Source organism: Truncatella angustata (genome assembly GCF_020726525.1).
Source record: "Truncatella angustata strain MPI-SDFR-AT-0073 chromosome Unknown BKA67scaffold_11, whole genome shotgun sequence".
In the NCBI taxonomy this organism is placed as follows: domain Eukaryota; kingdom Fungi; phylum Ascomycota; class Sordariomycetes; order Amphisphaeriales; family Sporocadaceae; genus Truncatella; species Truncatella angustata.
Genome location: NW_025763391.1, coordinates 1,248,431 through 1,267,696, shown reverse-complemented (window position 1 = coordinate 1,267,696; position 19,266 = coordinate 1,248,431). Strand labels below are relative to the sequence as shown.

Sequence of the window (19,266 nt, the reverse complement as noted above, 5' to 3'; positions counted from 1 at the left end):
AATGGGTTCGGTGTGTCGGAAATGGGGTGACGTACGTTAGTTACGAAGTCAAAAATCATGTAGGACCCGCCTAAACTACTTCGAAATTATTACCAAAGTTGAAACGGACGTCGACCTACGCTAAGAAGAAGTCTAGAACATCGAATCACCTGATCATCTGTTTTGATTGTGGTGCCGCAGAGGTTCGCAAAACCTGTAACTGAATGTGATTGGTCAAGCAGGCCATGGTCGCATTATTGACCTCGACGGACGTCCTCGTTGGAACATGTCAAGAAACCTCCACAGGGAGACCTAGTAAACTATACTGTAAGGTTTTGCTAACTTTGAAACTGCATCTTCAGGTGGGCTGATTTCTCCCGTAGCTTGAACTATTCTGCTGACAAACATCCATTTGTGGGTTGTTCGTCCAGTCTTTACTTGCGGTCCATATGATTGTGGCACCGAGGAGGATCTCACCCGATGCTTAGGTATAAAGGCATTTAAAGTGGATGGCAGTAATATGCCACATTCTTTTTGATGTTAAACGATTACACCTCCAGGAAGGGAAATGGAAAGATCAAAGCACAACAATAACATCTCGAAAGTCAACGAATGTAAGCAAAACAGTGATACGGGATGTATGTGGTATTGGTATTAACGTTGAAATCTTTTAAGGCATAAGGGTCCAGACACTCGAAGTTCCAATTGAAAGCGGCTGGCCCGCTGAGTGCACGGAGGCACGAGGTCAATCAAAGAACCCGCGACCAGTAAAACCAGTAAACCGTCAGCGGAGCAAGTCACCCAGTCCTCCTCACAGTGTCGATTTTTTCCTCGCGTTCGGTACCGCCGATCTGGACGAGGAGCTGACTGGACCAATCCCATCGTTTTCCCATCGCCAAGAAGACGCACGTCGCACCATAGAGCGTACCGAGACATGGCACCCCTCAATACAGCCCTGTAATAATTTCAGCCCGGAAGATCACAAGCATAAAGAGCATGCTGCTCTCATTTCCAGAGTGGTAACCGGTCAGGGATTTACTGAGCGGTGATATACATTTTGAAAGGAAGGAGTATCTGCATCGCGCCTGCATCGCACCTAGTTTCGTGGAAGATACCAAATCAAGGAACGAACGATTCATTGCCATGTCACCCGCGCGAGGCTATTTCCATAAAGCGGGGCATCAGCATCACTGGGAATTTCAGCGGGGAATTCGAGGCTGAAGGACCAGGTTGTGCATTTTCAAAAGCGTTATGTCAATGAAAACTATCCAGCCAAAAAATTTATTAGATAAAGTAGCATAGCTGAAAGCTACTTGATCGTGATATTTTAATTGAGAAAGAGGGACATTTACTAAATGGCATTTTATATACATACCCGTCCCAATTCCCCACCAAAACTCATCTGACTAGCTTTACCGGGAAGTCGAGCGGACTCTTCGGATCCCCAAAAACTTGAACCCTACTTGAAGATCTTGCATTATGACAACCGTTTCTTGATTAATTGATTTCACTTTTCACTTTCTTTTTTTTTTTTTTTTTTTTTTGGAAGAGATTGGGTTTTAAATTTGTTACCGCAAAGTGAACGGATATCGTCGAAAAATTAGATTGACTCGGGATGCCAAATTCCAGAAGTGCGCAGAGCGCGAGTTTAGGATCCCGATACCGACATTATCACCACGATGAAATTGTGCGAGACCGTCTGCTCAAGATCACGAGCCTCTTGACTGCTATCGTTTTTAAAAGATATGGAGCTTGTGGAAAGCATTTTATGAAGGACACAACCGCACTGGTTGGGGCTTCACTATCAGACGAGGAGGGACGACATAAGAAGTCTACCGGAACAAGAGCAGACTGCCTAGGCCGAAGTCATCGGTGAGGACGTGTACGCAACGCTACAAGGTCTGGCACGGGCAAGAGCGATCGGCGGACACAAACAAATTTATGTCTGCCTCGGCAACACGTCCGTCGTGGGCCGGTTGAATGGGTCACCGAAACCGTCGCAGAGCGTCTTCCTGCGCTTTCAAAAGTTAGCAGCAGCGCATGCACCGGGGTTCATCGTGAAATGGATCCCCGAATGCCAAGATCTCGAAGGTAACGAGGCCGCCGATGAACTAGCCAAGGAAGGTGTAAAACAAGGAACGAGCACAGACACCTTGCCCCTGCCCACGGTTGCCTGGGTACGAAGGCACCTAAATAGAATGAAGAGAAAGGAGTTCAGCAGATGGTGGGAGGCATATGACGAACCCCGGTAAAGAAGTACATTCCCACGCGGTCGTATCTAAGAGCCTCGTCTCGTTCCAAACGGCCACACTTCACAGGCTCGCTAGCGGCGAGATCTGGCCATGGCGACTCTGCAGCATATCACGAACGCTTTGGGCATGCGGACCTGAACAACCACTGCGGTTGCGAGTAGAATATGACACCAGATCATGTTTCCTGTTGTGACAAACTACGGAAGCATCGACTGTGCCCGGGCAAGCGCCGAGGACGGCTCTTTACACCACTTCTGGGTGAGGATAGCGCGTAGTGGGCGCGTTTCTTGGAGAAAATTGACTTCTTCACACGAATATGCGGGAGATAAAGCGTCTTGCAAACTGACAGGAAACTGACGGACTAAACGATCTAAGTTCAGACCCTGCTACAGCGTGAATTGGGACGTGTGTAGGCCTGCTTGCATATAGACACTAAGCCTCCAGAGCTGCGATGTGAGGCTCTGGGAGGCGTGCTTTGCCTTAATAAGGGATAATCCCCACGTCGAATACAATCCATTTATCCATCAATCCATCAATCAATCACCAACTAGAGTCAGGTGCATACATCCTGCTGATGGAGCATATGTATTGGGGCTCATGAAAATGCTAAGATTTTCGGTCCATGACTTGAATATCGACGTTATACGACGAATGGTGCTACGTTAGGCAAGCTCATTTGTAACGATGTATGCGGGATGCCGCTGCACCACGCCCAGCTAATGACTTTGGAAGCGGGTACAAGGGCTGTTGAGCCATGAGTGTATCCAAGTACAAAGAATCAGTCGGTTGGACTCCGTCCGAGGAGGACCTGATGCGATGCGGTGTTAACTCGAGCATGGTTAGTCATTTTGGGGACATACTGAAGTAGTGAGTGTTGGCTGTACTCTTACTGCAAGGGAGCTAAGTGGGTCGTACGACCTTCGTCGGGGTTGTTCAGGGTCTGATCATTATAAGGTCTAAGGGATGGAACTTGAAAATAGTCTCCTGGGCATGCTTTTTCACTTTTGCCACAGTTAAGTTGTCGGCTTTTGGCAGCAGTGCATTCGGAAGACAACGAGAATGGGTCGTTGTCGCTAATTGATACTATTTTGGTCACAAGTTCATTCTTTCCATTCATTTCTCAGTGATCAGTCCGCGAGTGAACCAGCGAGTTCGTCACAAGGCTCATAACCAAGGGGACAAGACAGTGGTCCTGGTTCAATACCGAGCGCTTCTGGAAAGCTTGAGTGAAATAGGCACGGCTCGATCTGTATCCAACGCTGCCCAGTAGGCCGAGATCAGGGGCGTCTATGTCACCATACCGATTCAATCGCCGCCACAAGACGATCGCCTACGCAGATTGTCACCAGCGACGATTTTTCTCAATAGCAAGAGGGTAACGTTCTCGCCAAATGCCAGGATTGGGATTATGAACAGGATTTGGTTGTGCATACGATCACTCAAGCGGGAGAGGACTAAACGTAGTACATTATTATCGGGACGGTGCCAGAGTCTTGCAGTTGCACGAGAAACATATATTTGAATCATAATGTTCTTGAGCGTTGAAATTTCCAATGACACTAAATCTCCCTCATTATGTGGTGTTCGTCGGACCAATTACAATTTTAGCATTTAATTCTTACCAACGACAGGCTGTTCTTATATGATCCTATGCAAGCACAAATGATGAAGCACACCGGATCGTACGCGTTACCAGCAATGGTCATTTTGCAGAATTTACCCTAGTATATTCAATAACTGGTCGCAGCCAGTTAAGCATGTTCTGGCCCGTCACAAGCATGAAACCTTCATCTCAGCGCCTAATGGTCTATCATACCAATATCTTGAATCCTGTCATAGGTACATTCCCAAAATGTGGAAATGCGCAGAGCTCAATCCACTGATGTATTCTGCTGCCTTGTTACACTATATTATCGGGCTTTTACCAGGGCAGTAGTGAATATTGTAGAAAAACACAGGGATGACACGAATTGCAAAATTAGGAACAGCAGTGTATTCGAAAATCACAGTCATGCTACCCAAGAACCTCTTCATACATGATTCCCTTAACTCAAGGTCCTCGCCCCGTGAGCTAACGAGCAGGCAGATAGCTTCTTATTTAAATCTCTTTCTTGACGTTAGTGCAATCATCGCAATCCGGGTGCTCAAGCAATGTTGTGTTAAGAATTTGTTTAGTTTTGACGGATACACAAGGTACCATAGGTTGAGAGTCATTATCAGAGTTGTCTTCCGAGTAGATCGCAATTCTCCAGTAGTCGCCTTCGAGATCAATGGATGGCTCAAGTACGGTGCTGTTCCGCAGAGCCCCGTTGAGATAATACTGAAACAACGCCGTACATCGAAGAGCATTGTGATTGCTGATTTTCATCTTCTTGCCAATACCCGCCTGGATCATTGGTAGATAGGCAGGTTCACCACTCCCTTCCCACACATCTCTTAGGATCATCGACAACAGTAAGTGTTACGCGCTGCGTCCATCCTGCTCGCGCCAGGACTTGTATTTGAGTAATGGCTGCTGGGGGGATAGTAAAGATGTGTGGGGTTCTAGGCTGGCATAAGAACTTGAAGTGCAAATATGTGGCTAGGATATTAAGTGCTGCATGCCGATATGAGGCTATTTACTCCCACCACGGGCTGGATAAAAGCTACTTGTGTGTATATCACTGGCCTTATACTCGGCGGTTTGCCGTTCAACTTCTAAGATTGACACAAATACAACGTCAGTGTAAATTATGCAAGCTGATCTATATGAGTTGAATGATTGCCCTTTTAACCTGACGATTAGCATTTATCCATAAGATCAGCCGCATGAATCACTATCCATTCTGCGGGTTGCTGATTGACAGTTTATGTTCCAGTGGGGCACTGTTTTACTTGAATCCAACAACTCAAAGTTAAAGGCTTTGTCCGTTTTGAATTACGAGGTGGCTGTTACGAAGGAAGGTCGTGGCGATCGGCATAATCATAGAAGCTACATGGCAGGCTTACAATCAGAGGAAAACTTTCTTTTTTTCCTGTCATTAGTGCAGGCAAAAATTATCGAAAGGAAATGACGGTCCAGAGATCACCCTTACCGCCATGCTGACCCCAAGTAACATTGACGTTAGGGCGAACAACCTCTCTGGGCATCTACATATTAATTGCAATACCGTAAATTGCTCTTTAAAAACCTACTGACCGGAGAGTGGTGGGTCATATTTTGAGCTTGTACCGGATTCCGAATGCATATTCTCACGGCACTATCCCAAAGGTATCTATGCCCATTGCTATCATATGTTTACTAGTCTACGGTAAGGGTGAAATTTTGTCTCATCGGAAGGGAGGGCAACATCAACAAAGGTCCTCCTAGGAATTGTGCTTGACCTTGGGGAATCTTTACTAGGCATGACCCTGGCTTGCACGTAAGGACTTAGGGAGACTCTCACGTTTAGGGAATCGTTGGTGTCGAAAAACAATTTCTAGCGCAATAAACATCCTCTTAGTTAAGTATCATTGACGTACGGCAATGTATTTTGCTTTGACATCAACACTCGTCGAACGCAGAAGTTAATACTCCAATATCGTGCTTGGCAGACGCGTAGATAGGGTAGAGTTCAGACCACATGACCCCCCGCATCCTCCAAAGCTGCATGGCATCACTTGACAAACTGGCCATTATGATACCAGCAGCCTGCAACCAATAGCTTAGAGACGGTATGCCTTTGGATCACTGCATTATGTTCAATTTTGTCATTTGCAATGTGGTCATGCAGGGGGTATAAATGTGGCGGGTAACTTTTCTCCGGTCTGAAATATGTCAATTAGTCTTGCCACAAATATATTTCTACAAAGACCGAAACCCATATTACGTTATCAACTATGGCATTTGTCTACGTTTATCCCCCAGAGAGATACTCAACGACATCCGTCAGCCAGACTTTCCCCGAAGCCCACTGGCCACTAGAGCACACTCGGCACAAGATTGGGCAAGCTTTTCACGAGTTCGTTCATCCATACGAGGTGCACATTTATTCTCCGCACACAGATATTCGTGAGACAGCGAAAAACTATTATGTTGATATCGAGTTTCCTGGCTTGGCAGACAAGAAAGACATATTGTTGAAGTGGACGAGTTCGAGAACTCTGATAGTGGAAGCCAGGATTAAGCGACCAGAAATCAACGAAGAAGGAGTAGCTCAGCTGGAGGACTCGCAGACTGACACTGCCAGCAAAGAGCCACAGCAAAAAGATCATCTAATTCACTATTTGATTAGGGAAAGAGGCCTTGGGGCTTTTGCCAGGGCCTTCAGTTTTAACGTCGATGTCCAGCACGACAAGTTTGACGCCACCCTTAAATATGGTTTGCTGCGCCTCATTCTGGCGAAGCCTGAGAATGAACAGAACGAGCCGAAGGAGGTTCCGATCAAGCATGAGGATTCGGAGGAGGTAGATGCTTGAATGCACATCTGAACTACGGGCCCATTGAGCAGTTTTTCTACATAGTAATAATGTTTTTATGAGGGTAATTCATGGTATGTGATTACCAGTCGCCGTTCCCGTTTGAATTTCCACATTCATTATTGTTAATATCGATCATTTTCTACATTAAAGTTAGAGCATCTGTAAGATGCGTAGCAACATAGATCATTTTACAGTTGTTTGCCCCATTTGACTGATCTTCAAGATCGTCGAAATGCTGTCAAATATGCCCTGAAGGAACACACGAGATGAGTTGAATATAGGATCGAGTTCAGCATTCAATGGCATTGTAAAGATACAATAGACCGAATAATGAGTTGGTCAGCTTGAGTAACATCAAAGGAAATGCCGCGGTTTCAGATGTTCTAGATGTAGGTTTGCATATCCGGATAGTCCGAATCGGTACATTGTTTGGTACTGATTACTTCAATAGCCCGAGTAATTATGCGCATTGCGTCTATGGACATTTACTACCGACCAGATAAGCCTAATGTGTAATAGTAGCACTACTCTATAGCTTAGTACAAACTTTATTATTGTCTCGATGGGCATTAGTCAAAGCAACGAACTCTAAGGATTGAATGACGAAAGAAACCCAAAAAGACAGCTGTAAAATAATTTCCATGGATTTCCGAATCTACCTCGAATTAAGCTCGAAAGTGGATATCCGGGCGTATTCTGTCAAGTAATTTCGACTTGCTTGAAGTAAGGATATCATGCGGAGCCTGCGAAGATTTAACGATTGAAGTATACCACTGATATGATCAACAAATATATACAGTTCAGCAGAAAAAAGAAGGAAGCTGTCGACTTCCTACTCCGCATCTGAAAATGCAATCAATAGACGTCATTGCTCCAAACCGCGCATTTGAGGCTTGCAAACTTTCCTTAGGGAGCTCAGCAATTAGTTTACTTTTGTGGTCGAACCTACAGCTTTGTCTATACGTACACCCCGATCGCAGCGCAGTAAGACTTCAATTAGTATTGGTCGATTAGAGACTTACTACTAACATTCCTTTATCCAGTGTCCATAAGATTCTGGCTATAAGTATTTAGAATTCTGTATAGTCGTCTCACTCGCTCTGTTTTACCTCTGCGGGCGGAACACCACTGTCTTGACTTCCTTCCATAGCGAGGTCGAGGATTTCTTTGCTTACATTACGTTGTCAAATAATGGCACTCGAAGAATCGCAAACGTTTTCGGCAGTTTGTCAACCGTCGTCTGCGGGATATGGGCAAAGCGGGCTAGCATTCAAGGTACGTATTTTTCTGCCTCCACAGAACACTGACTGACATGACGCGCCTTCGCGCATCTCCTGAACTGTTCAAGTCACTGGTCACCCCAGTAACGTGTGTATCTCAAGCCTCTACACACAAGCAATACTCTCGGCAGAAGGGGTATTGACATGCATACCGTGAAGACGAATACTTGACAGTTATAGAGATGCCCGTTGTGCCAAGAAAAGAGCTTATTTGGCGGAATATCAGTCATTCAATCAAATAATAATGGGTTGCTTATATCTGTGGCGGTGCGAGACGCAAACCATTCGGTGGACTTCAAGCTTGATCACTTAGCTCCCAATGGTGGCCAAAAAAATGGAGAAGTCGTGGCAGATTACGTCATTTGTATGATGCAAAACTACGAACGTGCGAATCTAGTCAAATTCATTGCAGTTGGCATACCTACCACTCTTTTGGCGATGAGTTCAGAATTATGCTCCCAGCTTTGGCAGGAGGCGGATATAATTCCGATCGTCACCCCACTCAGCTACGAACCAAGTCGAAGCTCATTTTGGGATGTCAAGACGGTCGATGAACAAGCGGATTCTATGGCACGCAAATGCATAGTGTGAGCACTCTTTGGCAATTTTTATGTTCATATATAATGATTATCAGGCACTTTGGACCACATTATATACCCCGCCTTCAGGTCGATTCACAATGTACTGTCCAGGTTGACATCGGATCGAAAGCACACCTTTGTACGGCACAAGATCATGAATTGACAGTTGGAGAGAATACGTGGAAATCCATGATTCACTTCGCAGTTCAGCTCAAAGAGAAAAACACCAGAGCCGCATTTTTCAGCTCTAGTCCACAATTTGGGAGTGTAGCGCGCATGCGACACGCGCTTGTCCGCTTTTCTAAGCTGCTTGGTGTGGATCTAGCATGGTATGGTAAGCTTGTCTCGCAATTCTTTGTTACTCCTGAACTCACTAACAGACAAAAGCTCCGAAGCCGCAGCCTTGGGTGTCTAAAATCAGGAAGAAAATGCGAAGTATCCTCGAAGGAGTTGCTAATGCAGACCTGCAAATTTCGAATGAAGAATATAATGAATTACAAGGCTGGATAATTGAAAATGCCAGGCGATACTGGCTGCCTAGGAATGGTCCGCTTCGGCCTGTTCGGGAAGGAGGTGCACATGTTATAGTGGTATGTTGATTTTGACTCACGATGCACCACCATGCTGGAGATATGGCAGTAAAACAATCTTTGTCCGCTTGTACCACCAATTAACTCTCTTCAAATTCAGCAATTAAATCAGGATTGCTTACTGAAACTATAGATCGATGACTTTGAAATGTCAGGGCTCGTCCCTATTATCAAGAGCCTGTCGCCGGATCGGCCAGTAATCTATCGATCGCATACTGAGATCCGCTTTGATCTCGTCGCCCAAGCTGGTTCGCCCCAAGCTGAAATTTGGAAGGTCCTCTGGGGAGATGTCTGCCAAGCAGATATTTTCGTGAGTCATCCGATGAGGATGTTTGCACCATGTGATATTCCTCAAAAGACTCTTGCATACATGCCAGCAACCACCGATTGGTAAGATCTTTCGTTGCCTAATCATACTTCATAGATTAACATTCTTAGGTTGGACGGCTTGAACAAGCCTCTAGACAGTTGGTACAAGAGCTTCTACATCCATCAATACAATCTACAGTGTGAAACACGAGAAATGTACGCTAGCTTGTCCTTCTCTAACTTAACCATTTGTTTTTTGCCTTAACAAAAGTGATGCTAATGTTTGTCGTCGCAGGAATGGACTTGATTATCCAAAACGTGAGAAAGTCGTGATATAATTCAGCACGGCCCTTTTATTAACAGACTCAATAGGCAAATATATACTCCAGATTTCACCGTTTAGCCCCTCTGAAGGGATCGATACAGTGTTGCGCTCATATTCTGAATTTCATAAGCTTTTAGATCTTGCTCAGTTACCAGATAAGCCGCAATTAGTTATGTAAGTATTCCAGACTGATATTCTTGATCATATACTCAGAGAGGACAGTGCTGAGCACCCTTCTCTCGATGGTCCATTCGGAGACTTAAATTACGGCCAGATGCTCGAACAGATCCAAATGAGATTCCCACACCTTGCGGATGACATTAGTGTTATGCAGTTGGATGGGAGCGACCAACTGCTTAACACCCTGATTTCGAGCGCACATGTTGTTCTACAGCTCTCAACCTCTGGAGGGTTCGAGACCAAGGTTTTAGAGTCTCTTCATGCCGGCAGACCTGTCATAACAATTCCGTCAGGCGAAATTCCCTTCCATTTACGAGACAAAGAAAATGGGTTTTTAGTCGAACCAGGCAATTACTGTGCGGTTGCTCAACATTTACTGACTCTATTCACGAAGCCCCAGGCATGGGCGAAGATGAGCCATGCCGCTAGAACAGGTGTCACTGACGAAACAAGCACTCCTGGCAATGCACTCTCGTGGTACTACCTCTTCACTAAACTGACAGGGACCGGCGGTCTGGGGAGTTTGCAAGACGCCTTCAAAGGTCATCAAAAATGGGTCAATGATATGGCTCGTGAAGAGGCTGAATATCCATATAGAGAAGGCGAGAATCGTCTTCCAAGGTCCTATAAGTAATAAAATTTGACTGTGCTGCTCCAGCATGGGTGCCTTTATCACTGCACAAATGAGGTGACAGTAGAGTCCGTACATTTTTCTTGATCATGCCGGAAATTTAAATGGTAAAGTTCAAAGTACAATCAACAATTTAGTATTATCAAGCCTATTCCTAATTTCAGCAGGTCTGTGGCACTACTTGATCATGGATATATGCCAGGAGCTGTCTCAGAACTATATAACTAACTCTACGATATTTGGCATACTAATGACTAGCATTGCGTGAACGAAATTGTCTCATTTGCGAGCTTTGAACATATGCATAGCCAATTGTCCCCTGATTCGCTGACAGCAGCACCAATACAAAGGTCAATCCTGTTCCCCAAGTGTCTTATCCTAATCTGCTCTTACAAGCTTAGACAACAAGTAGCTAAATTAAATCTATGTGTCAGATGAACGAGTCAGACTTGTGGTGTTATACTATTTTGAGCCATGTTACTCTTGATGCATTTGTCCAGCCTTTACCCCTCTGCTGCGGTGCTTCGCCTGAAGAATATTTATAGTGAACATACGCATACATGCTTGCGTACACAAAAACACCATAGTTATGATTGACTGATTGACTGTATCCAATGTGGGGACCTTCATTATCAAGGCAAACTACGCCTCCTCGAGCCCATATATCGCAGTGTTTTGGAGGTTTCAATGTCTACATACAAGCAGGCCTGCGCACGTGCCAGTTTACGCTATAGCAGGGTCTGAGCTTCACTTTATCTCCGACTATTAAATCATGCAATCTTGCTTGCATATTCCGAAGCATCGTGTCAGCTTTGGGTGATACGGGGTTCATAGGGGGAGATATGTTTGACTAATCCGTGTTTGTCGTTGCATTACAGCCAGTCCTGAAGCTGAACCCCTTCATGGGCGTCTAATGTCTAAGCTATTGCTTTTGTCTCTAGGTTATTATTAAGCAAGTCTGGCCTCATCATAGACTAGTCCTAAATAATACAGGCGTGCTCCTGGGCACTGTCTGCTGTCAACCGCGTTTAAACACTAAGAATGTGTCAAGTTTTCAGCCAAATATGTAATGTTTCGCTGTGGGGTAAATCGTGCTAGCTGCTGTTCCACTAGTGAAGTCACCGCACTGCATCAAGCGGAAAACAGTAGTTATGATGTGGGGATAGTTCGGGAAGGGTTTTGAGCGCTATTCGGCCGAGACCAAGGAGTTGAAGTTAACCAATAAATACGTGGCCACGTTTCTGGTATTACTCTAGATATTCTAGGTTTAGCTATACAGCTACAGTGGCCAAAATTAAGTTTTTTTTTTTTAGCTTTCCAAACCTCATGTCAGGCGACTGACCCACACAGGCCTTGCCAATTCGTGCACTAAAGATATTCGTCTTACGGTGGCTGTTCCAAGTCCGACTTCGCTAATAATTTCCGAGGCCCCAATAATAACTGGGAGTTACCTGACAAAAGAAGTAAAGATGACTAGCGACAACCTTGTACATGGGAAGGTTGAGTTATTTTGCTGGCGAACACTACGGAGTCTAAGGGAAAACGTTGTGACTAGGTAGCAATGGTTCGAGGACAAAATTAAAGCGTGCAGGCTATGAGATTGTTCGATTTGAAAAAGCACGATTGGCACAGGGCGTACCATGGGAATCCCGCACTTCAATGTGAGCATACTGCAGTAAAGTTTATGCTATCATTGATGTTACAAATCCATCGAAACGGGGTGTCAGATTCGACTAATTACACACCCTGGGAGTGATCAATAGAGTTACGCACAGCATGATAGTCAGATGTGACTGGCTTTCAGAATCGGTATGAACCGGTATTAGTATCATTCTTACTTAAGGAGGGGAAAGGGAAACGATTCACTCTCTCTCTAGTAAGATCTAGATGTATGACATTGAAAATAGTAGATTGCAGCTGACCAAGCCTTGCATTCTGGCTCGGTCCACCCCATAGCTTATCAGGGCACACTAAGATGTCAGCATAACTAAATCAAGCCAAACTCTCAAACCATTTCATTCTCTGTCAATCCATCGCCTCGTTTCTTGCTTGCTTGTTTAAGGTTCAAGCCACGAAGCTTAAGACCACGAGCCATAATACAAGCAACAACATCACGCCATTCGCTATGCCGCTAAGTCACTTGATCATGTGGCCATCAGACAACTTACCTGCCGTCGGGTAAATTAAAAGAAGGGAACGGTTTCCGCATTACTTTTGGTAGCAAGAAATGCGACTAACTACTGAAATGTCGTTTGGAATCACGAAGCCTGTTTCGCGAATCGCAATTGTCGGCGTTGGCCAAGTCGGCGGCGCTGTTGCTTACGCACTCATTCCCACTTCCATCGCAAGCGAATTGCTCCTGGTGGATGCAGATGTGGACTTGAGAGACGGCCAGGTCCGCGATCTTTCCGATGTGGCGTACAGCAGCAACAGCGGTACACGTGTACGAGCGGCCACATACCATGAGGCAGGCCAGTGCGACGTTGTGGTCATAACTGCAGGGTCTAAGTATACTTTAGGTAAGTGATCAGACGAGACAAGTCTCATCGCTTTGCCGTCCTGCTAGCGCGAGCTCATATGAGAACCCCAGGCCAAACCAGCATTGAATCTACATACCGTAATGTTTCCATTGTCCGGAATGTCGTCACCGCGATGAGTCCCTTTAAACCAGAGACTATCTTGCTTGTCGTGGCAAACCCAGTCGACTTGCTCACTTCCCTTGCTCAAAACCTAGCTAGACTTCCAGCGTCTCAGGTCTTGGGCTCAGGCACGTTCCTCGATTCAGTGCGGCTCCGTGGGCTGATGGCGGACCGTACGGGAGTGCGTGCACAGTTTCTGCATCCTTCCCTGTAGTAGGCTAACCGAGATTTAGGTTGCAGCCAATTCAATCGACGTCTACGTGTTGGGTGTGCATGGAGATTCCCAGGTCGTAGCATGGTCAACGGCAACAATCGGCGGCGTTCCTATTGATAAATCGCACCTACCTAAAGATCTCATCAACCGCGTACAGCTTGCGGATGAGTGCAAATATCGGTCTCAAAGCATAATTAGGGCCAAAGGTGCGACTCCTTTCGGGATCGGTTCCATCGTGTCCAGCATCTGCTCGTCCATACTGTTGGACAAGCGCAACGTTCGTCCCATCAGCCATTTTCAACCAGAGTTTGGCTGTTGTTTCAGCCTGCCCGTGGTCCTGGGAAGAAAGGGAATCATTAGTACGATCCAGATGCCTTTGGATAGCGACGAAGAGGCCGAGATAGCTGAGTCGGCAAGAACTGTGAGGTCCCTCATGGACCGAGTTCGGGAGAATGAATAACCTTGGTGAGGGGGGTGTGGCAAAGCGAGGTCTTTGGAAGAATTGGTAGTAAATGGCAATTCCATCAAGGACCGCGTCCCGACTTTTTGCCTGGTGGAAATGCGATAAAAACTTTTTGCATTACTACCTCAAATGCACTGTAAAATATCATTTTTAAATCATGGCCCACAATTCCAAAACCCTTAAATGTCCAGCCATTTCTCAAAATAATCATGCTCGTTCACTAGCAACCACGTGTCTCATCACCGCAACAAAGCTGTCCGGACTAACAGAGATGGAATCGATGCCTGCGTCTACTAAGAACTGGGCGAACTCTGGATGGTCGCTAGGCGCCTGTCCACAGATGCCAATCTTGCAGCCCTTTTTACGGGCCACCGAGATGACATGCGCAATCATCCACTTGACCGCATCATCCTGTTCGTTGAAGAGGTCGGCAAGCTCGCCAGAGTCACGGTCTATACCAAGAGTCAGCTGCGTCAAGTCATTGGAGCCAATGGAGAACCCGTCGAAATGATCCGTGAAGTCGGCGGCTAGGATGACGTTAGACGGGATTTCGCACATGACATAAACCTGCAATCCGTTATCGCCGCGCCTCAACCCGTTCTCGGCCATAACGGTCAAGACCTGCTTGGCCTCGGCGACCGTCCGACAGAAGGGGATCATGACGATAGCGTTGGTAAGGCCAATCTCCTCACGCAGCCGCTTAATCGCGCGGCACTCAAGTGCAAAGCCCTCCTTGTAGCGCGGAGAGTAGTAACGTGAGGCACCGCGGAAGCCGAGCATGGGGTTCTCCTCCTTGGTCTCGAATTCGGCACCGCCGATGAGGCCGGCGTACTCGTTTGTCTTGAAGTCGCTCATGCGAATGATGGCCGGCTTGGGATAGACAGCGGCGCACAGGGCTGCGAGGCCGTGCGATAGTTTGTCGATGAAGTAATCGGGCTTCTGGTCAAATCCAGCTGTCAGCCGAGCGATTTCCCGCTTGGCAACTGGATCTTTCAGCCGTGCGAAGTGGACGAGCGCCATGGGATGGACCTGGATAGCGTTGCTTACGACAAACTCCATACGGGCAAGCCCGATGCCGTCGGCGGGGAGTTGCCACCAGCGGTAGGCAGCCGCCGGGTTGGCGAGATTGAGCATGATGTTGGTCTTGACTTTGGGCAGCCCTGACACATCCACCGTTTGAGTCGCGATATCGGAGATACCTTCGTACACAAAGCCATTATCACCTTCGGCACAAGAGACAGTGACATCCTGGCCGCTGTGTAGCACGTATGTAGCGGTGCCGGTGCCCACTATGGCGGGAAGGCCTAGCTCACGGCTGACGATGGCGGCATGCGAGGTGCGTCCGCCATGGTCCGTGATGATAGCGGCAGCGCGCTTCATTACAGGCATCCAATCCGGGTCCGTCGCTTCCGTCACAAGGATCGAGTTATCAACAAACCTATCGATATCCTTGGCGGATGTGATAAGACAAATTCGGCCCGAGACGGCCGCATCGCCAACAGAATGGCCGGTGGTCAGGACACGGCCTTTATTACGTACCTCGTATGTTTTGAAGAGAGTAGCGTTACGGCGTGAGTGCACAGTCTCTGGCCGAGCTTGGACGATGAAAAGCTCGCCTGTGATGCCATCCTTGGCCCATTCCATATCCATTGGGCATCTATAGTGCTGCTCAATTATACATGCCCAGCGTGCCAGTTGCAGGATTTCCTTGTCGGCGAGTACGAACGCTGCTTGCTCTGCTTTTGAGGTGGGCACATTTCTGGTTGGCATTTGTTTATCGCCGTAAACCATCTTAATCGCCTTGTCGCCGCGCTTCTTTTCTAAGATCGGCACCAAACTAGCATCAGATAGAAGCGGCTTGAAGACCTGGTATTCATCAGGATTGACAGTTCCCTGCACGATGTTCTCGCCAAGCCCCCACGCTGCGTTAATTAAGACGACCTGGTCAAAGCCACTTTCAGTGTCGATAGAGAACATGACGCCGGAGCCACTGGCGTCGGAGCGAACCATGCGCTGTACCCCAATCGAGAGCGCGACGCTAGTGTGGTCGAATCCCTTAGATTGACGGTAGCTGATGGCCCGATCAGTGAAGAGTGAAGCATAGCAGCGTCGGCAGGCATCCAAGAGGGCCTCATCGCCCGAGATATTCAAGAAAGTCTCCTGCTGACCGGCAAAGCTTGCATCGGGCAAGTCCTCCGCCGTTGCACTGGAGCGTACGGCAACACTCAAGTCCTTGACCCCAACCATTGCCGAGAGCTCCTGGTAGCTAGCCGTGATAGCTGCTGCCAAATTCGTGGGCCACGTTCCTCGGAGAAATAACCTGCGCACCATCTGGCCTGCCTCGGCGAGGTTCAGCTGACCCAGTTGCCAGTCCGTGATCACTTCAGCTATCCTGCCCCGGATACCATTGGCATCAATATAGTGCCAGTACGCGTACGATGTCGTTGCAAACCCACAGGGCACGGGGATGCCTTTAGTCCGGAGGGCAGTAATCATTTCGCCAAGGGAGGCATTCTTTCCGCCGACCATCGCACCATCGCTGCGCTTTAGATGCTCAAAATCACGGACCAGAGGTCCAAACGAGTCAAGGTCGTCCATATTTCGACTTGTCCCCTGTATCTGTCCGAAGTAAACAAAGGTTATCAGTGCCTCTCGGCAAAATAATGTCGGCAGATTTCAACACGAGCATAGGGCGATCCCGTGCTTTAACTTACGTTGCTAGTATGGCAATCAGGAGAGAAAAGCATATTAGATCAAGTAAAATCATGTGCCTGGGCAAAGTTAAACGATTTTACAACACGACATTTCCACTGCCTGGCGTGGTTCATGTCACATGCCAGAAAAACATGTGATCATACGCTAAGCAACTAAAGTGTGCATATCACACCACGACAGGGCTCTGGCTTGCTTAAAAGCATCCGTGATCCGAGCTGGAACTATAAATCAAGGTAGTTTGGAACTAAGCCTTTCGCCTTGTGGAGATTCACAAAATGAAAGGTTCTAGAGACACGTGTATACAGTACAGCCGTGGCTTTGGAAATCCGCGTTGCTTAAGTTTGTCACTTTTCATGTCATTATTGTGGGGAATAAAGGGTGAGAGTGTAATGTGGCTGCTCAAGGAAGCTGTGTCCGAAGCCAGAAAGTATTATTCGTACAAGAATCAGCTCACTTTAGCCAGGTAAAGTTCAGGGTTGTGACCGTAAGACACATAAGAGCCCAGGACGATCTACTAGAGTATATCTAAACGGCCCAGTGGCCGTATTTAGTTGACAATACCCGTCATATATTTATTTCCTTCATGAAACCTTTGGCAATTCGAGTCCTTATTTTTACTTACCAATCAACCTTCCGTTCCAACATGACCCCTTTTACTGTAGGTGATTACCTGGCCGAACGGCTCGCCCAGATTGGAATCCGACGGCATTTCGTCGTTCCAGGGGATTACAATCTCGTCCTCCTCGACAAACTCGAGGCTCACCTAGCGCTTGAAGAGATCGGCTGTACAAACGAACTCAACTGCTCCCTTGCCGCCGAAGGTTACGCCCGTGCCCATGGCATCGGCGCTTGTGTCGTCACCTACAGCGTCGGCGCCTTTTCGGCGTTCAATGGCATCGGTAGCGCATTTGCAGAGAACCTCCCAGTTATCTTGATTAGTGGAGCGCCAAACACGAATGATATTGGCCAGCACCCACTACACCACACGCTCGGGGAGCGCGACTTTACCTACCAGTTTGAGATGGCCAGCAAGATTACCTGCTGCGCCGTGGCCGTCCGTAGAGCCGGGCACGCCCCGGAGCTGATCGACCGTGCTCTCCGAACGGCAGCTCTTGAGCGAAAGCCGGCATATATTGAAATCCCGATGAATCTTGCTGGCGAGGCGTGTGCCCATCCTGGACCCATCGGCGCCGTTCTTGAGCCGATTCCGAGCAATGGGGCTTCTCTGGAGGCAGCAGTGCGTTTGACTGCAGAGTATCTCAGCACCAGGCAGAAACCCGTCATTCTTGTTGGCCCAAAGGTGCGGAGGGCTGGAGCGGAGAAGGAGTTGTTGCAACTGGCGGAAACATTGGGCTGTGCCGTTGTCGTTCAACCTGCAGCGAAGGGCTTTTTCCCAGAGGACCATCCCCAATTCGCCGGAATATTCTGGGGCCAGGTCAGCACGCTGGCTGCGGACGCCATCGTTAACTGGGCCGACGTACTCTTATGTGTCGGCACCGTATTCTCGGACTATAGCACAGTCGGTTGGACGGCATTACCCGGCGTGCCGCAGCTGGTTGTTGACGCCGACAGCGTCACTTTACCTGAACCGAATACCCATTTTGGCCGTGTCCAGCTGTGGGATTTCCTGGCTGGAGTAGCCGATTTAGCCAGTTGGAACGACAGCACGATGGTGGAGTACAACCGGCTGCGGCCCGACCCTCCCCTGGAGCATGCCTCTGACGGGCGAGACCGGTTGACCAGAAAGGAGGTAGCTCGACAGATACAAATGCTCCTAACGCCTGAGACGACGGTGTTTGCTGACACGGGAGACTCCTGGTTCAACGGAATCCAGCTGCGGTTGCCGCGCGGCGCCGAGTTTGAGATCGAAATGCAATGGGGCCATATTGGATGGACGCTCCCCGCTTCGTTTGGCTACAAGCTTGCGAAACCGGAGAGGAGGATCATCGTGATGGTGGGGGACGGCGCATTCCAAATGACTGCCCAAGATATCTCGCAGATGGTGCGGTGGCGCACCCCGGTTATTGTGCTTTTGATGAATAACAGAGGCTACACGATCGAGGTTGAGATCCACGATGGGCAGTACAACCGAATCCATGACTGGAACTATGCACTACTAGTTGAAGCTTTCAATTCTAAAGAAGGCGGAGGACATGCTCTCGGTCTCGAGGCCCATGACGCTGGGCAGTTTGCGGAGACGCTCAAGAGAGCCATGGCGCACAGAAACGGGCCCACGCTTATCGAGTGTAAGGTTCATCGGGACGACTGCAGCAAAGAGCTGATCACCTGGGGTCATTTTGTTGCGGCGGCAAACGCTCGCCCTCCGACTTCTTAAGCAAAAGGTAAGCAGTTAGAATTTCAAGGAGCTTCAGATCCTGCACGCACTAAACTAACATATGTGGGCAAATTGACTACGCAGACTCTTTTCGGGTAGGTTTAGTATCGACGCCGAAGTGAATGCTTTGGGATAGAATGAAATGAGCAGATCTAAGTCAAAGGGGGTCTGATATCAGATGCGGTAACGTGATACCATCCGTAGGGCTATGCGGTGGAGGGTTTCATTAGGAGCTGTGCTCTGCTAATGGAGCGCTTAGCGTTAGCATCACTCTGCTACCCAAAGTAGTCGTATCATGGACTACGTGTACATCTTCTAACGTTTTATGGCGTC

At 47.8% G+C, this 19,266-nt stretch overlaps 6 protein-coding genes across 6 annotated transcripts; 5 read left to right on the top strand and 1 right to left on the bottom strand.

Moving 5' to 3' along the window:
* Positions 1 to 857: 857 nt before the first annotated feature.
* BKA67DRAFT_526919 (uncharacterized protein) lies at positions 858 to 1,028 on the top strand (the record flags this gene model as incomplete). Its single annotated transcript, XM_046098795.1, has 1 exon — positions 858 to 1,028. A coding segment is annotated over one exon (171 nt), but the record flags the coding sequence as incomplete, so codon positions are not given.
* Positions 1,029 to 5,892: 4,864 nt separating this feature from the next.
* BKA67DRAFT_120803 (HSP20-like chaperone) lies at positions 5,893 to 6,709 on the top strand. The gene has a single exon (XM_046094945.1). It carries the CDS (start codon positions 6,090 to 6,092, stop codon positions 6,666 to 6,668), a length of 579 nt encoding a protein of 192 aa, XP_045952152.1. The 5' UTR covers positions 5,893 to 6,089; the 3' UTR covers positions 6,669 to 6,709.
* A 1,443-nt stretch (positions 6,710 to 8,152) lies between these two features.
* Positions 8,153 to 10,678, top strand: BKA67DRAFT_585919 (glycosyltransferase family 4 protein; the record flags this gene model as incomplete). Its single annotated transcript, XM_046104226.1, has 7 exons — positions 8,153 to 8,866; positions 8,920 to 9,122; positions 9,256 to 9,512; positions 9,561 to 9,647; positions 9,727 to 9,749; positions 9,804 to 9,930; positions 9,979 to 10,678. Coding segments are annotated over exons 1-7 (1,622 nt in total), but the record flags the coding sequence as incomplete, so codon positions are not given.
* A 2,134-nt stretch (positions 10,679 to 12,812) lies between these two features.
* BKA67DRAFT_595871 (lactate dehydrogenase/glycoside hydrolase) lies at positions 12,813 to 13,880 on the top strand (the record flags this gene model as incomplete). Its single annotated transcript, XM_046105221.1, has 3 exons — positions 12,813 to 13,086; positions 13,158 to 13,387; positions 13,440 to 13,880. 3 exons carry the CDS (start codon positions 12,813 to 12,815, stop codon positions 13,878 to 13,880), a joined length of 945 nt encoding a protein of 314 aa, XP_045952150.1.
* Positions 13,881 to 14,045: 165 nt separating this feature from the next.
* On the bottom strand, positions 14,046 to 16,632 carry BKA67DRAFT_585908 (uncharacterized protein). The gene has a single exon (XM_046104225.1). It carries the CDS (start codon positions 16,479 to 16,481, stop codon positions 14,091 to 14,093), a length of 2,391 nt encoding a protein of 796 aa, XP_045952149.1. The 5' UTR covers positions 16,482 to 16,632; the 3' UTR covers positions 14,046 to 14,090.
* Positions 16,633 to 17,074: 442 nt separating this feature from the next.
* BKA67DRAFT_120595 (thiamine diphosphate-binding protein) lies at positions 17,075 to 19,128 on the top strand. Its single transcript, XM_046094944.1, has 2 exons — positions 17,075 to 18,940; positions 19,008 to 19,128. Exon 1 carries the CDS (start codon positions 17,182 to 17,184, stop codon positions 18,931 to 18,933), a length of 1,752 nt encoding a protein of 583 aa, XP_045952148.1. The 5' UTR covers positions 17,075 to 17,181; the 3' UTR covers positions 18,934 to 18,940; positions 19,008 to 19,128.
* The last annotated feature ends 138 nt before the right edge of the window (positions 19,129 to 19,266 follow it).